This window comes from Bubalus kerabau, chromosome 15, assembly GCF_029407905.1.
Source record: "Bubalus kerabau isolate K-KA32 ecotype Philippines breed swamp buffalo chromosome 15, PCC_UOA_SB_1v2, whole genome shotgun sequence".
Classification (NCBI taxonomy): domain Eukaryota; kingdom Metazoa; phylum Chordata; class Mammalia; order Artiodactyla; family Bovidae; genus Bubalus; species Bubalus kerabau.
In genome coordinates this window covers 39,216,930-39,236,093 of record NC_073638.1, presented here as the reverse complement: position 1 = coordinate 39,236,093, position 19,164 = coordinate 39,216,930, and the positions used below count along the sequence as shown (strand labels likewise).

The window sequence follows — 19,164 nt, the reverse complement described above, 5'->3', positions numbered from 1 at the left end:
CCAACTTTTCCATTTCTAAACTGCTGCTAGGACTAAAGAGCAACTTAAAAAGGAAACTGGAAAGCTCAATCTTCATGCAGAAGAAAGGAGCATGCGTACTTCTATGTGGGAATGAACCCTTGCGGCAAAGTCTGATATTGAATGTATGATGCATTTATCTTTAGTAACCTGAGCAGACTGCAGATCTGAGCTTTAAATAGCTGTATTCGACCCAATTCAAATATGCAAGAGCTTTTAGCATGTTGTCACTCTAGAGCATTTTAACATTAGTTATATAGAAAAGGTGCTCTTTCTTTTTCATTTTTAAATAGCAAAAACTCCTCTAATTTATAATTTAAAGAAAGGTGTCACAATTCAGGCCAAATACACTTCAACTGAAATAATCTTTAACTTCTCAGCAAGCTACCAAACTCCTCAATATAAGTAATAACTATACAACTACTAGTGAGAAAGAAAAGTTGAGTAATTTTTCAACTAATTTATTTGTATGCACCTGCAGAGGAATCATAGGGACCCTGAATTTCATCCATGTCCAGATCAGCTTCCCTGTCTTGTCTTTTATATCAGTGTTATACCTATGAAATCTACATTCAAAGAAACTTCACAAAAGAAAAGTATTATTTAGTTAGTTAGTTCAGTCGCTCAGTCATGTCCGACTCTGTGACCCCATGAATTGCAGCACACCAGGCCTCCCTGTCCATCACCAACTCCCGGAGTTCACTCAGACTCACGTCCATCGAGTCAGTGATGCCATCCAGCCATCTCACCCTCTGTCATCCCCTTCTCCTCCTGTCCCCAATCTCTCCCAGCATCAGAGTCCTTTCCAATGAGTCAACTCTTTGTATGAGGTGGCCAAAGTACTGGAGTATTATTAGGTATTATTAATTGTATTAGGTAAAAGAGAAATCATAATTCGATATTCACCAAACCCTCAAACCTCCAACATAAGCATATGAATATAGTAATTACTATTGCTACTTCTATAATTCAAGAAATGTATTTTTATCCTTGCCAGTTAGGAAAAGTAGAGGGGAAAAAAAAAATCAAAGGAAAAGGATTTCAGAAAGCAGGCTATTCCAATATGTGAAAAGATAACTTTCTAGAAAAACTGCAAAAACTGAATCAATAAATATGCTTATTTCTTTATTGTTAAAGTCTAAGTGTTTTTAGTTCCAAAATTCACATACTGATATGATATTTGTAGGTGAGGTAATTAGCTCATGAGGGAAGAGCACTCATGAATGGGACTAATACCTTTACAAAAGAGATCCCAGAAAGATCCCTAGTCCCTTCTACACCATGTGAGAACACAGGGGAAAAAAAAAAAGTCTGTCTGAAGCAGCAGGCAAGCCCTTACCAGACACCAAATGTGCCAGCATTTTGATTTTGGACGTCCTAGCCTCCAGAACTATGTGAAACAAATTTCTGCTGTTTATAATATAGTCACCCAGTTTATGGTATTCTGTTATAGCAGCCCTAACACACTGAGCCATTTAGTTTTTGTAGATTTAAATCCCCAATTCTGTTTGCGGTGGCAATGTGAGCACTTATATTTCTCAGTCTCCATGATCTAGAGATGACCATATGACATAGTTCTAGCCAATAATTTATAAGCAGATGCCTGCTAGAAATTTTTGAGAAATTTAATTTCCTGATATAAATGAAACCTCTTTCCCATTATCCCTGTCTCCATTCCTCCTTGTCTGGAGGGTGGACATGATGGCTGGAACTGTACAGTAAGCCATTTTGTGATCATGAGGAAACAACAAGAGAAAAATCAAAGATCTTTGACCTTAATATCCTTAAGGATACTAAGTCACTAAGACTACATCAGGTGATGCCTCCCTGTGGACTTCTGTGTACAAAAAAAAAATAACACCCTAACTTAAGCCAGTGTTTACTCTGGCTTTTACTCAAATATCCCTAAATAAAATACACAAGATTCAAAAAAAAAGGATGCAAAAATATGTAGAAGGACAGATGAAAAAAAATTAGCCATGTAATGATAACTTGAAGCTGGGGAATGAGTACATAGGGGTTCATTATAACTGTTTTCTCTTATATGTATTTTAAATGCACCAAAATAAGTTACTGAAAATTTTTAAAAATAAAAAGAATAAGCAGCTTGTTCATAAATTCCAGCTTTGTAATCTACAAGTTCGGTAGTCTTAGACAAGTTTATTAACCTCATTTTTTCTATCTGTTAATTGGAGACAATAATACTATTCATAGAGTTCAACCTTCAGATTTAGTCAAGGTAGTTTCCAGAAGGTCCTTGGCAGCAATGCCCTCTATCTATCCAATTATCCAAGGATTAGTTCAAGTCTCATTTTTACCTGCTCAGGCTGGTACTGATTTCTTCTCTGAACTCTTATTTTACTACAACTCATTACCACAATTTATTGCCCTCTTGTTCTCTAATTGTTCCATAACTGGATATTAAAGTCTTCCACGATGGTACTGTGATAAACTGCTGAATCTTTCCAGAACTGAGCACAGGTTCTCAACAATACTTGTACTATTAGTTTTTAATGCTGCTTAATGAATTTACAATTAATTAAAAAACTACCACTTTAAAAAAGTCAAACTGAATTATTTTTTAAAGCATCCTAAGTTATATGTTTATAAGTACATAGGAACAAAAGCTCCCAAAAAGTAAACTGTTTTCCCATGGGCAGATTTTCCATGAATGAAGTTAAAATAAGATCAAGGATTTCCTCATCTTTCCATTAAAAAACAAAATCAATAAATTTGTATTCACATAAGCAACCAATATTATTGCAATCATATTTAAGAGCACTAGAAAGGTACTGATGTTATAGAAATCAGGAAGAGCTATATCTGTTACTGAAGTTAAATTACAGCAATTTTAAAACTACTGTTTTTAATAAATCTTTCCCACTGTTTTCACATTTGTTTTTTATAAAGCAAACAATAGCTTATTTTTACCTTGTCACCACTTAATATACAATACAGTCTTGTACATCAGAAAAACATTAAGAACTAGCAAGGATAAGTTGAAAATCACCTGAAAAACTGTATACAATATATCAGCTATAAATACAGCCCCACATTTAATGAGATAAAACAAGTATCTCTTTACCTCAAAGACAAAATAAATATCCACGTAAACAGGCTGCAGAAAGAAAACTAGAGAACCAACTGAAGGACACACACACGAAAAAAACAAACCAAAAAACACTCACACCATTGGTGTGAACTTTATAATTAAAATCAACTCAACATCTTCAACATCTTCATTTTAGACCTCACCACATTAAAAGCCCACAATAAAAAATACATCTTGTCAGGAAACTTGAATAGTACTCATCACTCATATTTTCTAGCCATGTATATGGTTTAAAAGTAGCTGAATCATTTCTTTAAAATTACAAAAAGGATTTCAATATCACTGCATGTTTTATTCTTTAAGAAAGGTGGTATTAGTTACCCTAATCAGGAGAATTTTACATTCAAGTAAGTTAAACGCTTAATAATATCCCTCAAGTAAATATTCATAAAGCACAACTCTCTATGAAAACAATGTTTACATACCTGCATTATGTGAGGTTTATGATCCGTTAACACCTTAAAATATCAGATCATCAAGTGTTCTAAATGAACTGTTTCTCATTAAGTCACACAGCACAAAAAGAAAGCTTTAAAAATAATATATAAAAGGGCTGAAACTTTTGAACTGAGTTTCACTTAATGCATCAAACTTTAATTGAACCAGGTGAGTCGCAGCAGATAGACTGATTTTACCACTAGGATCAGGATGATAACCCAAATACACACAGTTAAATATGTACAGAGGCAAAGACTGACAAAAGCCCATAAATTATCATACACAATATACTTAGAGCATAAAATAAATTCCTATTAGAGAGTTTTAAATACAAAGAATTAATCTGTCTTGCCAGAGTTCCCAATTAAATTAACTATAGCATTGATTCATGGGGTCAACTAAGGATATTTTAACATTATTTAGAAACAGAAACAAAAATTCATAAAAATACAAATGAGAATTAAATAAACACAAATAAGAAAATTAAAAGGAAGATGTTTCCCTAAAAGCTATTTAAAGAGAAATGCAAATATTCATAGTATTTTGTAAACTGGCCCCCATCCTCTGACAGGCTTTGCCACAACCAAACACAGCTTGGTTCTTCACAAAAATCAATTTTAGCAGAGTTCTGATATGTGAAATACATATTTTCTACCTACCTTGAATGTTTATAAAGTTTACGAGGTCTACTATGCAATTTCCGATCCCAGTTCTCTGGATCACTGGAGTTACTGTCATAGGGATGAGGCCGTCCTGCCATCCCACTGCAAGCTTCCTCACACTACTGCTCTGAAAGCACACATGTAGACCCACAACCTACATAAGAGAGTAGTGTTGGCCTTTAAATCTATTCCATGCAGAATCAAATAGTCACAGAATTGCATATATTTTCTGATATTATTGTGATTTTTTTTTAAGTGATTAACAGGATTATTAAACATCAGACACACAAAATGTCACAAATCAGATTCAAATAAACCTGACATCTCTTTAGGTACTTTTCATTTGATTATCTGATTAAATGTGTTATTCCTGTACACAATTTTAATAACATGCCATTTGTATTTAGCAAATATACTTAACTGCAATTTTAGTACCTTTTGCCTCATGTTTCCAAACATTAATATAGAACCAAAAAGACAAAAACAATTCCACAAAAGAATGATTCTTTTAGACAAAATTTCATTTGGAATACACTTCTTAATTACTTAAAGTTTACGATGCTTAACAAAACACCTAGTAAGCTGACAATGTTGTTATTTCTTAAACCAAGTTAAAGACCATGAATAAAAATTTAATATTTGTTCAAAACTAAAAGTATGTAAACATCCTAATGTTTCCTTACAGTGCAATTATCAAAAACCATTTTCTCAGTGATTCATGTATTTTATGCCTTTTCATAGGTAAGGCTTATGACTGTTAGTGCTACTACAGTCATCTGAAATTGTAAGAAAACTCATTTAACAATAGCTTTACAAAATACCTGAACTAAGCACTTTAAAGTATATTCACTATCCAATTTAATCTTCACAATCAACTTACAAAGGTGGCATTATACTCCCCAAAACAGAAGAGAAAAGAGTTTAGTAACTTTGCCAAAGGTCACAATGCTGGTAAACGGCAGGATTCTAAAGAACAATGAGAATGTATTACTACAGAGAATGAAGTCTTGATACTGAAAGATGGAAAAACGCTCAGACTGGAGTATTTTGTTTAAAAATAGTAGGTCAGATTTGACTCAAAGACTGCACAAATACCAAAAGAAAAAACAAATAAGGTTAAATAATTTGAAAAAAATCATATAAACTGGATTAGAATCCAGGTTTCCAGACACCCACTCCTGTATGCTTTGTATATACTTTTCTAAGTCGGATTTGACAGGGAAGTGAGGAGGGAGTTATGCATAAAAGACAAAGGGATGAGAGGTAGTGGGATGGATGCCCACATTCTCCATCAAACAAAGGCAAAGGGAATCCAGAATTGAGGAAATACTGTACCTCACTGAATTGTACAGGTTATTCCAGAACAATTTCACCAAAAATGCCAAATATAAACTCATGAAAAGTGTTAAGTCTATTGCTGCTGCTGCTGCTGCTGCGTCACTTCAGTTGTGTCCGACTCTGTGCGACCCCAGAGACGACAGCCCACCAGGCTCCCCCGTCCCTGGGATTCTCCAGGCAAGAACACTGGAGTGGGTTGCCATTTCCTTCTCCAAAGCATGAAAGTGAAAAGTCTATCTCAGAGCTAAATTAACTATTTTGCTATGTTTTAATTTTCTTCTGCATAGTTACCTAGTACCTTCTTTCTAAAACAATTGAAAAAACCTAATAATACATGAACATATTAATATAATAAATATGTAAATAAAAAGCTCAAACAGTGAAATAAAAATAGTAAAGGGGGAAGGAAGAAAATTATACAACAGCTAATTCAAATTCCTCAGCAAATGACACACAATTTGCTTAATACTTCTGGAAAAGAAAATGTTTCCTGAAAGATTGCTGAATGATTAAAAATCAGTCATACATTATATGAATATAAAAACCACAAAATTTTTATGAAAACAAAAAAACTCATTTGATTTTTTAATCAGAAAAATTAAAATGTATTCACTAAATAAACTTTTTTAAACTTCAATTTGGTATTATAGTTAGGTATCTGTACTGAAAAGATGAAGCAAAAGAGAAATGTAAAAAAGAACAAATCAGATAAAAGAGAAATTCAGATAGGAAACAATGGCCACAGATCAAAAGAGACCCAAAAGGTAGAAAAGAATAGTAGGGAAAACTGATAAAGGGGGAAAAGAAAAACATAGAGGCTTAGCACGATCTGTAGAATGAGATTTAGAGTTTTTTCTCCTTACTGGACGGATAGGTTTTCCCGGAAGCTATCTCAGCTATTAGCATTTCCTTCAAGGGGCACATTAGCTTCTAACCCTTAACTATCTAAGACACACCCTTCTGGAAACCCATAGAAGGCCACTGAGTAAAGTAATAATAAGCCTGGATGTCTCTGGGGGGCCAGTGGTTAAGACTGCATGCTCCCAGTGCAGGGGGAAACTAAGATCCTACATCCCACATGGCAGAGCAAACAAACAAACAAAAAGAACAATCCTAAGCAGCTAGTCGAGGCTATGGTTTTTCCTGTGGTCATGTATGGATGTGAGAGTTGGACTGTGAGGAAGGCTGAGCGCTGAAGAATTGATGCTTTTGAACTGTGGTGTTGGAGAAGACCCTTGAGAGTCCCTTGCACTGCAAGGAGATCCAACCAGTCCATTCTGAAGGAGACCAGCCCTGGGATTTCTTTGGAAGGAATGATGCTAAAGCTGAAACTCCAGTACTTTGGCCACTGCATGCGAAGAGTTGATTGACTGGAAAAGACTCTGATGCTGGGAGGGACTGGGGGCAGGAGGAGAAGGGGATGACAGATGAGATGGCTGGATGGCATCACTTACTCGATGGACGTGAGTCTGAGTGAACTCCGGGAGTTGGTGATGGACAGGGAGGCCTGGCATGCTGCAATTCATTGGGTCGCAAAGAGACGGACACGACTGAGCGACTGAACTGAACTGAAGCCATGGGAGACACTGATTAAAAAATACAACCCCAAGGAATGAATAAGGTAAATTTTGACTCATATTTTCCACTATTTTATAGTGGTTAGCACATATCTAGTAGCAAGAAAATATCAGTATGTATTCCTAATCAAGCCTACTGAAATTAACAACATGTATATTGCAGCCAGCCACAAGAAAGTAAAGAATGTTCAGATGAAGACTACTGAAAAAGTCAATTGAAAAATCATATTTACATTTCATTTGTTAATAAAACTTGAGTATCACACCATGGTGAAGGATTTCACCCCCACTTCTCATTCCCAATAGTAAGGGTACAAGCATATAAATGAAGTTGGAAAAAAATATACCTGTGTTTGCCTACACATGTTAGCATATTTTTAAATACTACAGATTTAACTAGAAATAGATAAAAAAGCAAATGACACATTAATATTTTCAAATGCTAATCTTTTATATTTTAACCAATCTCTGTGCCATACTCAGTGAATTTATATTTATCTTATTTCATTTATTCATTCATGCACTTACTGAACACCTAATATAATATGCTAAGAAATTTACAGATGCTAAAGAAAGTTGGATATTGTTGTTGTTGTTTTCTTTTTTAAATTTTATTTACTTTTGGCTCAGTAGTTGTGGCGCACAGGCCCATCTGCTTCGCCACATATGGGATCTTCCCAGACCAGGGATTGAACCCAAGGTCCCTGCATTGGCAGGAACACTCCCAACCACTGGACCACCAGGGAAGTCCCTTGGACGTTGTTCTTGTGCTCAAAAAGTTCACTGTAGTATGGGAAAAAAAGACTCCACTAACAGCTCTATACCACTTACTCCTGTATCTCTCCTACCTGAGTAGTCTTGTGCCATCACCCCAATTCTTCAACCTCATTAAATCTTGGATGTTCTTTGGGATTCCATCTTCATCTGCTAGGTCCAGGAAGACAGCAGACAAAGAAATAAGAATCAAACCCTTGAAAACACCATGTTTTACACACAACATATACTGAATCAAAAATCCGGAAGTCATCCTTGACCTCTCCTTTCCTACCATCAAATCTAACTTTAAATTCTTCTTTTGACTCCTTCTTTCTCTTATGAATCATAAGGCTGTTGCCTTCATTTAAATCTTTAACATCTATCAATAAACCTCTCAGTTGACTTCTTTATCTCATTCAATTCCACATTTGCTCTGCTGTAATCACAATTATCTTTCTAAAAACTTTAAATGGCTCTTTATTTCCTGATCTAAATTCTTTACCATAAAAAGTTCTTTAAAATCTGACATTTGCATCCCCAATGTCTACTTCATATTAGGCAAAATAAAGATCTTGGTGGGATCTTGTAATCATCAAAAAATAATTACTAGGTTATTGGAAACAAATAGACAAAATGTAACAATTCATTACTATGTTTAGGTATGACAGAAATAATGTAAACTCTAAATAATCTAGAAATAAACTGTAAAGAGGATGGATCAACTGGGCCTATTGGTTAAAGACATGCATTCAGGACACTGCCAAAAGTCAATTGTGGAAAAAAGTGATTCAATTGCTTCTCCTCTTGGATATTACTGTCTTTAAAAAAAAAGGTTGTGCAGGGAACCAGAATCTTTACAACTACAGTATCATAAGTACTCCCTAGGACACCACTTCCAGGCATTACTTGAGGGCAATGACCCAGAGAAGAGTTTAAAAAAAAAAAATCATGACAGTATATGGATACAATGTATTCTGTCCTTACTATTACCAATGTGCTAGGAAGTTTATATACTTTCTCCTATTTAAAGCTCAAAACAACCCAATATTACTACCCTGTTTCATAGGTGAGGAAACGTTAGGGCTAAGATGTGAATCCCAGCCTAACTGAAAGCCCATGTTCTTTCCAACCTAATAAGCGAAGTACACAGAAGTTCATGTATTTGCTCCTTATTGCTAACAGATGTAGCTTTTTAACGGCAGCCATCTTGTGGCTTTTCCCAAACTACTGAGATCTCACTCTAAATAGGGTCACTACGCAAGAGCTTTTTTGTTAAGTGAAATTGTTTTTATCTCTCAAATTTTGCAAACAAAGTAATTCAAGTGAGGTGTTTATTAGAGAGGAAGACCTTAAAGAGAAAGAAACGAGTGAAGAGAACAGAATCACACAGTGATACCAGGAGCAGTCACCAAGGACTGTCCTCAGCTGCACAGAAAGCCAAATATCCAGAGGTATGGTGGGAAAGACTGACCAAAAGGCAGTCAAGAAGGCACCTGAGCTAGTAAAATGTCCTAAGGTAACCTTTCCTTTGGTGGAAAAGATCAAAAGGAGTGATAGCCCACAGGGCAAATGAGTCATTTGAGATTGGCAGACTGAACGAGCAAACTCCTAAACACTGACATATTCAGAGGGGTCTAGAAGTAGGAACAATTTCTGAAGGGCCAGAAACCTGAGGGATCATTTGATGAGATTCCCTCTTATAGGCATAAAAGAGAGACTGTACCATCTTAAAGGCACAAAATACATACATAATATAGATGTAACTGTGAAAGAAAAAGAACAGGTGGAAAAACTTTTAAAAGAAAAGGAAACAGAGGGATGAAAAGGAACTTCCTGCAAACACAGTTGAGAGAAATGATCATGTAAGTCTCCTGCAAATAATTATTTAAACCTGGATAAAAATTTTTTTAATTGTTTTAAAGCATTTTTTGGAAAGTGTCCCAAAATACACAGTAGAAAAAGAAGAGTTTACTCTTGAAAAACTCCAACTGGAAGGGAACAGAATCATGAGATCAACTTTTAGTTTTTCTATTGAGGGCCCTTTCTATTCGCCGACAGATAAGGTGAAAGGGAAAGGGAAGTCGCTCAGTCATGTCCAACTCTTCGTGACCCCATGGACTGCAGCCTACCAGGCTCCTCCGTCCATGGGATTTTCCAGGCAAGAGTACTGGAGTGGGGTGCCATCGCCTTCTCCGATAAGGTGAAGGCAGTCACAAAGCTCAAAGTGGTAAACAAAATAGTTCAGGGCTCGAAGTGCAGCTAGAAATTTAAGGTAGACTTACCAGGAATGGAAGAACCACAAGAGCATAAAAATCTGAGCATAAACTCTGCTCAGTTAAATTACACATGAATGGGAGGGTGGGGAGGAGACCCCAGGTAGTCTCTACGGTAGACCATAGAAGAATTGAAAGCTGCATGGCTTAAGATCTATATAAGTTTGATGCTTTTTAACCAAATGCATTCCCCAACCATACACAGCCCAAGCAGCAGAAAGCTGAAGCCCTTACTGGCTTGGAGGTGTCAGAGGACAGAGATTACTACTGGCAGACAAAATAGGTATTAGGAGGAATTCCCCAGAAGTAGGGAACCACAGGGCAGGTGAGCTCCAAAATTTGACTATAAACTCTGCCCAAATTTTTGGCTGACCACCAAATTACACAGATACAGAGAACCCTACCTCACCCTACTCCCCAGGAGACCAAACTGAAAAAACAAGTAGTTGAAAGAAAAGAACTGAGCACAGGTATCAGCTGCCTCACACAATGTGAGCTTCCCCGATGGTTCATCCGTAAAGAGTCTGCCTGCAGCGCAGGAGACATGGGTTCAGTCCCTGGGTTAGGAAGATCCCCTGGAAAAGCAAAGGGAAACCCACACTCCAGTATTCTTGCCTGGAGAATCCAATGGACAGAGGAGCCTGGTGGGCTACAGTCCATGGGGTCACAAACAGTCCGGACACGACTGAGCCACTAACACTTTCCTTTTCACACTGCGTAGGAAACAAAGTTTGCAGATTGAGTCCAGGCAAGTTAATGGTCCGCTAGAACCAAAAAACCCAACAATCTTCACAAAACACCAAAAATTTCAACCCAAAATTATGAGATTCAAAGAAACAAGACAGTAAAAAGGCAGTCAATAGAAACTGACTCCAAGTGTGTCTGAGGCAGGAGATAGTTGGGCCCCAGACTAGGCATTTACAACTGACCTCTTGTTTACATTTCTAAGGGCAAGAGAAAGAAGGGCTTCAGGCTGGACACATACAACTAGCCTCCTGTTTACATTTTCTGAGACAGGAGACAGGTGGGCTCCAAGTTAGGCATTTATAATCAGCCTCCTGTTTGCCCTCCGAAATGAAAGCAACAACAGAAACAGGGTAAATAGCCAGGCTTTGTCTCCTGTGGATAACGTAAGATAACAGTCATGGCGGGAATACAGAGGGCCTAAACCTTGTTTGAGTAAAGGATCAAGATGCCATATACTTCTGGAACACTCTTGGGTAAGGGAGACACTGCACATGCAGAAAGGCTCCTTGGGGGTCATAAAGCGGGGAGGGGGCACCACCCCATAAAATCCGTAATATGTGATGCTAAGACTGTCCCATAGGCCTCTGGGCTAGAATTCATTTGGAAAAAAGTTGCACGCGTGCATTGGGGAGGGTCCTAGGGCAAAGGCAGGTGTGAAAAAAGAAACCAGATAATTGGCCAAAAGCAAAGACCCAGAAGAATTGCCCTATATAAATAATGTAACCTCCTCTGTACTGCACTCATTAGGAAAGCCGTGCACACTTTTTCTTTCCGGATGTGCCTCTCTGCCTTGTTTCTATCTTAACAGTTTCTGTGTGCTCTGCCATTTGTTGTTATGCTGTGTTTCTAATAATACACTTTGTACCTGCAATCGTGGTTTTGGCCTCTGTGAGAAATGTATTTTTCACCGGGAGCAAGAGCCAGGGAAAAGTAGTTTCTAGCCTCTAGCCCTTGCGGGTGTGGTGGCTAGGACTCCTGGTTTTCATCCAGGCTACCCAGGTTCAATTTCTGGCCAGGAAATTAAGATCTTACTTCATGCCACTGCTCACTGCTGCCTCTCCAAGATCAGGTCTAGATGTAGGATTTAGCAAATAAAGAGTTTTCAAAGCATATATTATAAATAAATTTAAACAATTTAAGGAAAGTATATTCAAAGTACAGAATAAGAAAATGGCCTTGAGTGGCAGAAAGGTAAGCTTAATAGAAAAGTGAAAACAAAAAAGAAAAAAAAAAAAATTCAGCTCTAGCTGAAAAGAACTAAAATGAAAAAATCTAATAGATGGGCACAACAGCAGATGGAACTACAAAAAATTCAGGTAACCTGAAAACAGAGCATCAGAAGTCACTCCACCCACAGAATAGAAAGATTAAAGAAAAACAGCTCTGCAAACACAGATGAGACAGCATCTAATGATACAGCATAGAAGTAACTGGAGTCTCTACTAAGATACTCAACAAAATGGAATCTCAAAAGCACTATGGTAAGTGAAAAAAGCAAGACTTAAAGCTTCTATACCATATGATTTCATTTATATAACACAGAAGGACAAAACTGTAGGGATTACAGATAAAACAGCCAGAGGTTAGAGCTGAGGGAACTACACAGGGATAGCACAAAGTAATTCTGGGGTGATGGAGCTATTCTGTATCTGAGTTGTGGTGGTGGCACTTACACAACTGTATGCCTTTGTCAGAACTCCTAAGAACTGCACACCAGAATTTTATTGTATGTAAATTTAAAAAGAAAAAAACAGCAGCAGAGACGTTTAACTAATGCAAGTATCAAATATATTAGCATCACATAATTAAGCTGCTTTTTGATCAAAACCCCCACATCATACTGCCTCTCTTACCATCCTACCACTGCCACAGAAGACACATACAAATTTTCAATCATAAACACTGGTGAGAATTTTTCTACTTCTGCCACAATAATAAATGACTTACAGAAAAGGTTTTAGAATCAGATAAAACTAAGTTATATGACTTGGTACAAGCTTATTAACCTCTAAGACCTCAACTTCTTTAAATGTGAAATGATGAAAATACAATTCTCATTACCATCATTTTATCTATTATTAACATAACTGCCAATCAAATTATTATAAAGAATAAATGAGACAGGACACCTTATATAGTAACACAGTGCTGGGTACCTTGCTGAATTTCTCTTGTAGACTACCTATTACAAATTTTGCATAATATTTCATTAGTTCATTCATGACTTTCTATTTGCCTTTTGAGATCACTGGAAACGAGAATTCCCAGACAGCTGCTAAGCATTTATTGAGCATCTGTAATGTGCTAGATGGTTGGAATAAAAAGAGGAATATGATATCATAGTTGGTAACAGTTTAGGAGCTAAATCAAAACCTTACATTGTTCCTATAGTAACTATGATGTAAAACAAATATTTCACTCTTAGCTTAAAAAAGCACATTGCAATCTCTGGAAGAATAGACCAATTATCCTAGTTTCTAACCTCTGTGAAAACTCCTTCAGTTATTTTTAATCAGAATATTCTTGCTGTATCCAAGAAGCTTAAAATTTTAAATTTTTTCTCTCAATGGGATGTAACAGCCTCCTTGCTACATAACAAATTATCACAAATCCAGTGGCTTACACCATTTTAGCTTCTGTGGATTAGGAATCCAGTATAGTTTAGCGGGGTCTCCTACAAGGCTACAACCCAAGGTGCCAACTATAACTAAATTTTCATTAGGAGCTTCACCTGGGGAATGATCCACTTCCAAGGTTACTGAGATTGTAACAAATTGATTTCCTTATGGCATGAGGATTCAAAGCCAGTGATGTAGAGATAGGAAATCTGCTAGTAAAATGGAGTCTTATGTAGGGAAGTAACTTTACATTCAGTTCAGTCTCTCAGTCATGTCCAACTCTTTGCAAACCCAGGGACTGCAGCACACCAGGCTTCCCTGTCCATCACCAACTCCCAGGGCTTACTCAAACTCATGTCCATTGAGTCAGTGATTACATTACCTTTAGCATATTCTTTTGGTTCGGTTCAGTTCAGTTCAGTTGCTCAGTCGTGCACGACTCTCTGCGACCCCATGAGCTGCAGCACGCCAGGCCTCCCTGTCCATGACCAACTCCCGGAGTTCACCCAAACTCACGTCCATTGAGTCGGTGATGCCATCCAGCCATCTCATCCTCTGTCGTCCCCTTCTCCTCCTGCCCCCAGTCCCTCCCAGCATCAGAGTCTTTTCTAATGAGTCAAACTCTTCGCATGAGGTGGCCAAAGTACTGGAGTTTCAGCTTTAGCATCATTCCTTCCAGAGAACACCCAGGACTGATCTCCTTTAGAATGAATGGACTGGTTGGGTCTCCTTGCAGTCCAAGGGACTCTGAAGAGTCTTCTCCAACAGCACAGTTCAAATGCATCAATTCTTCGGCGCTCAGCTTTCTTCACAGTCCAACTCTCACATCCATACATGACCACTGGAAAAACCATAGCCTTGACTAGACGGACCTTTGTTGGCAAAGTAATGTATCTGCTTTTTAATATGCTATCTAGGTTGGTCATAACTTTCCTTTCAAGTAGTAAGCATCTTTTAATTTCATGGCTGCAGTCACCATCTGCAGTGATTTTGGAGCCCCAAAAAATAAAGTCTGACACTGTTTCCACTGTTTCCCCATCTATTCTGCTCTCTCTTTAGGGAAGGGGATTATACAAAGGCACAAACACCAGGAGACAGGGCTCATGGAACTACCTTAGGGTCTGTCACCATATTGTCCAACACATTCTACCTTAGTATAACACTAAAAGTGTGCTCAGCCCTTGTTCTAATTACACATGTGTGTGTGCAAAGTTGTATCCAACTCTTTGTGACCTCCAGGGAATTTTCCAGGCAAGAATACTGGAGTGGCTTGCCAATGCCCATGCCAAGGGATCTTCCAAACCCAGGGATTGAACCCATGTCTCTGGAGCCTCCTGCATTGGCAAGCAGATTCTTTACCACTGAGCCACCTGGGAAGCCCTCTAATTATACATACCTACCACTTTTGGCTGTGACAAATAGTGCTGTGAAGTCAAGGAGATAAAAGAAATGTATGTGCTTTGTGTGTACGTGTGTTAGTATAATTCTAACTATAATACTTTTCAGTCCTGAATATTCATTGGAAGAACTAATGCTGAAGCTGAAGCTCCAATACTCTGGCCACCTGATGCAAAGAACTGACTCACTGGAAAAGACCATGATGCTGGGACTGATTGAAGGCAGGAGGAGAAGGTGACAACAGAGGATGAGATGGTTGGATGGCATCACCAACTTGATGGACATGAGTTTGAGCAAGCTCCAGGAGTGGGTGATGGACAGGGAGGCCTGGCGTGCTGCAGTCCATGGGGTCACAAAGAGTTGGACACAACTGAGCAACTGAACTGACTGAACTATAATATCACTATACTAACACAAAACACATTTTTTTATCTCCTTGACTTCACAGCATTATTTATCATAACAAAAACCTAGAATTGATCTAAATGTCCGTCAGAAATGAACTAGTTAAAAATCTGCACAATATCATGAAGCCAGTAAAAATGAGATAGGTTCTGATAAGAAAAATACTCCAAGATATAATGGTATACTAAAAGGCACAGAACAGTGCTTCCCTGGTGGCTCAGTGGTAAAGAATCCATCTGCAATTATAAAGGACACAGGTTCAATCCGTGGACCCCGTGGTCCAGGAAGATTCCACATGCCACGGGACAACTAAGCCAGTGTGCCACGACTATTGAGCCTGTACTCTATAGAGTCCATGAGTCATAATTACTGAGCTCAAGCATCCTAGAGCCCATGTTCTGCAACAAGAGAAACCACTGGAATAAGAAGTCCATGCAGCACAACTAGAGAAAGCCCATGTGCAACAATGAAGACCCAACGTAGCCATAAATAAAATAAATCTTAAAAAAAGTCCTTTTAAAAATAAATAAAATAAAAAGCATGGTACAGCTACATATTGTGTACTCCAATATAGCCTTAAAATATGTATACAAACACTCACTCATGTTTTTATATTTTTAAAATGTCTAGCAGTATCACATAAAACTTATGATCAGTTGCCTCTGAGGAAGGGCTGAAGTGAGACTTAGTGACTCGCATGGTAGAGATCTGTCTGCAATGCAGGAGACCCAGGTTTAATCCCTGGGTCCGGATGTTCCCTGGAAAAGGAAATGGCTACCCATTCCAGTATTCCTGGAGAATTCCATGGACAGAGGGGCCTGACAGGCTACGCTTCATGGGGTCACAGAGTCAGACACAACTGAGCAACTAACACTTTGCTTTTCATTGTACTTCTTAACACTATTTGACAATATCACACATTGTTTTCAAAACTGGGGAAGGGGGGATTAAGTATTTGGAGATGGCTTTGTTACAGAAATTTTCTTGTTTAATTTTACTGTTTACCTATTATTCTGTTTTTGTTTCTGACTGCTTAAATATGGTCAATACATATTGCAGGGGAGGAAAAATCTTTTTCCCCTACCCTTCCTAAGTTTTCAACTGGGAGCCCTGTAACAAGACAAATTAACAAGAGAAAAGCATACAAATTTATTTAATATAAGTTTTACTGGGTTGGCCAGAAGGTTCATCTGTTTTTTTTCTGTAAGATCTTACAAAAAACCCTAACAAACTTTTTGGCTAACCCAATACTTGACACTGGAGCCTTCGTAAGGAAATGAACACCTGGAGAAACAATTAAACCTGAGTGTTCTCATGCGAAGTTTGATGAAAAGCAGAAAATCGTGGAAAGATACAACAGGACAAAGAGGATGAGCTGGGTACAGTGAACTTACTAGTATTAGCTGTTGTTCAGATTTCTATGCTCCTTCACCTGTAGAGCTAAAGATGCTCCTTTCCTCTGGGTATAAGAAAGAAACTTCTCGTAAGGACTTTATAACCTGCTTTAGAGACAGGTCGGAAAGCTCCTCCAGCATATGCTGTTGCTGTAATTCCTTCTGCTTAAAATATTCCATATATGAAGGTTCCATACTTTGGGGTAGCATGTTCTAAACCCCATCATTATGCATTGGTAGAATATATTTCCGCCACGTCTTCCCTTAAACTGTAAGACTCCTTGAAGGCAAGAACAAAGTATGACTCATATTTGTGTTCCCACAGCTTAATACATGTTGTATGTAAGCTTTTACAAAATATTTTAATGAATAAAATTGAGATAAAAGGAAGCTAAAGGGCTTTTCATTTAACACAATCCACTACTATGAAGATTTACAGGGAGTCTTTAACTTAGTTTGGGCTTCCCTGAGAGCTCAGTTGGTAAAGAATCTGCCTGCAATGCAGGAGACCCCGGTCTGATTCCTGGGTTGGGAAGATCTGCTGGGGAAGGAATAGGCTACAGTATTCTTGGGCTCTGGAGAAGGAAATGGCAACCCACTCCAGTATCCTTGCCTGGAAAATCTCATGGACTGAGGATGGAGGAGCCTGGTGGGCTGCAGTCCACTGGGACACAAAGAGTCGGGCACAACTGAGTGACTAACACTTACTTACTTATTCTTGGGCTTCCCTTGTGGCTCAGCTGGTAAAGAATCCGCCTGCAATGTGGGAGACCTGGGTTCAATCCCTGGGTTGGGAAGATCCCCTGGAGAAGGGGAAGGCTACCCACTCCAGTATTCTGGCCTGGAGAATTCCATGGACTGTATAGTCCATGGGGTCGCAAAGAGTCAGACATGACTGAGTAACTTTCACTTTAACTTAGTTTAACTTAGTTGCTTATCTTTGAAAAGAACTGTATTGTACAATCATACCCACCAATCATGCGAATCATACCCACCACTCTTGCCAATTTTACCCTCAAATGAGCAAAAACTACCTGATGCCAATACTCACTTTTAGGAACTATACACTAAGAAAGTGGTGTTAGAGGATGGAACATAACAAACATTCCTGTAAACATTTTTAAAGATATTATCAAATGACCCCTAATATTCCCCAAATGATTCCTCAAAGCTGCCGTCTAAATCTCACAGAAGCACTTTCAATTGTCAAGACTTGCATTCTTTTTTAATTTGATACAATTAAAATAAAGCAAGTAAATAAAACTGGGAATTTTATTCGGGTACTTTTATACTAGATTATATCTGACTAAATTTTATGTAAATAGTTTCAGGACATCAAATTCAATTGACTTATGTTTTCATTCAAAATCTATTCATTGAGTACTCAGTATCTTTCCTGGCATTTGCTAACTGCTAGGGATATCCTAACAAACAGATTTAATAAAATTGCATGAATTTTCCATTAAAAGTAAGGTACTTTGTCTATTTGAAAGACTTCTTTATCAAATCCACCAAAATGTAAGACTTTCAAAGTCAGCTCATATTCACTCCTTGAATTTCCAGAGGTGACCTGCAGATAAAATCTGAGTTAATTGATTTTATCACTTTTATAGAATTTCTATTGAAATTTTGCTAACTTCTTGTTTAAGACATTAACACTTCAAGAATCATTTATTTTCCCATCTTTAACAGCACAATCGATGTTTGAAAAATCCTTCTCTTAGGCATTTTCTAAATGCCTACGTTACATAATTAACATTATAATGAACTAGATGCTGTTTACAGTGCTAAATTCTTAAAACTCACTGAAAGGCATATATGATTTTTTTAAATTTTCTAAAAAAAGTATCAATGTTTTATTTTCTATGTGTATGTCCCTAATTTTCCTTTTCTTCTATGACTAAATAGCATTGCCTTCAAAACCAGAAACATCTCAGTTGAAGCAAATCACCTTGACATAAAATTTAATATAGGCAAATCTCCAATAAGCTGATGAAGTGCCTAAATCAAAGGAGATTATATTCAACTCCTTAAGAATCCTTTAAACAAAGGCAGACTCCAGCAATGTTCTATTTTTTCCTCCATGATCCTTTAAACAAAGTCAAACTTTTAAACAATGTCTTCTTTTTCCCCTCTGAGAGGTTTTAAAAATAAGTTACATGATATTTTTCATATAACTTTTACTATGCTGTTGCATTTTGACCCATTCATTATCCCATTACCTTCCATTCCTTTCAGATGTTTGCTTATTTAACTGCCCTCAATTGAATAAGACAGAAAAGGCCTTAAGCATGATTCAAGCTCTCGACTGCAGTGTTGCCCAACAGAACTTTGTGTGATAATGAAAATGTTCTGTCTGCACTGTCCAAAAAGTAGCCACTAGCCACATGTGGCTATAAAACACTTGAAATGTACAACCAATGAAATG

The 19,164-nt window shown here is 37.6% G+C and overlaps 1 protein-coding gene across 9 annotated transcripts in view; it reads right to left on the bottom strand.

Annotated features, from left to right (window-relative positions):
• BTBD10 (BTB domain containing 10) overlaps positions 1–19,164 on the bottom strand; it is a 74,568-nt gene that overhangs the window by 44,843 nt on the left and 10,561 nt on the right. For 2 of the 9 annotated variants that reach the window (XM_055548578.1, XM_055548581.1), the window contains exon 2: positions 4,228–4,384. The exons of 2 other annotated variants lie outside the window; for them this stretch is intronic. In XM_055548578.1, coding sequence (XP_055404553.1) covers positions 4,228–4,328 — 101 coding nt within the window. In that variant the 5' untranslated portion in view covers positions 4,329–4,384. Of the gene's footprint in view, positions 1–4,227; positions 4,385–7,022; positions 7,155–7,993; positions 8,073–19,164 lie in introns of those variants that run through there. 5 more of the 9 variants (XM_055548580.1, XM_055548579.1, XM_055548577.1 and 2 more) reach the window with 5 other exon arrangements.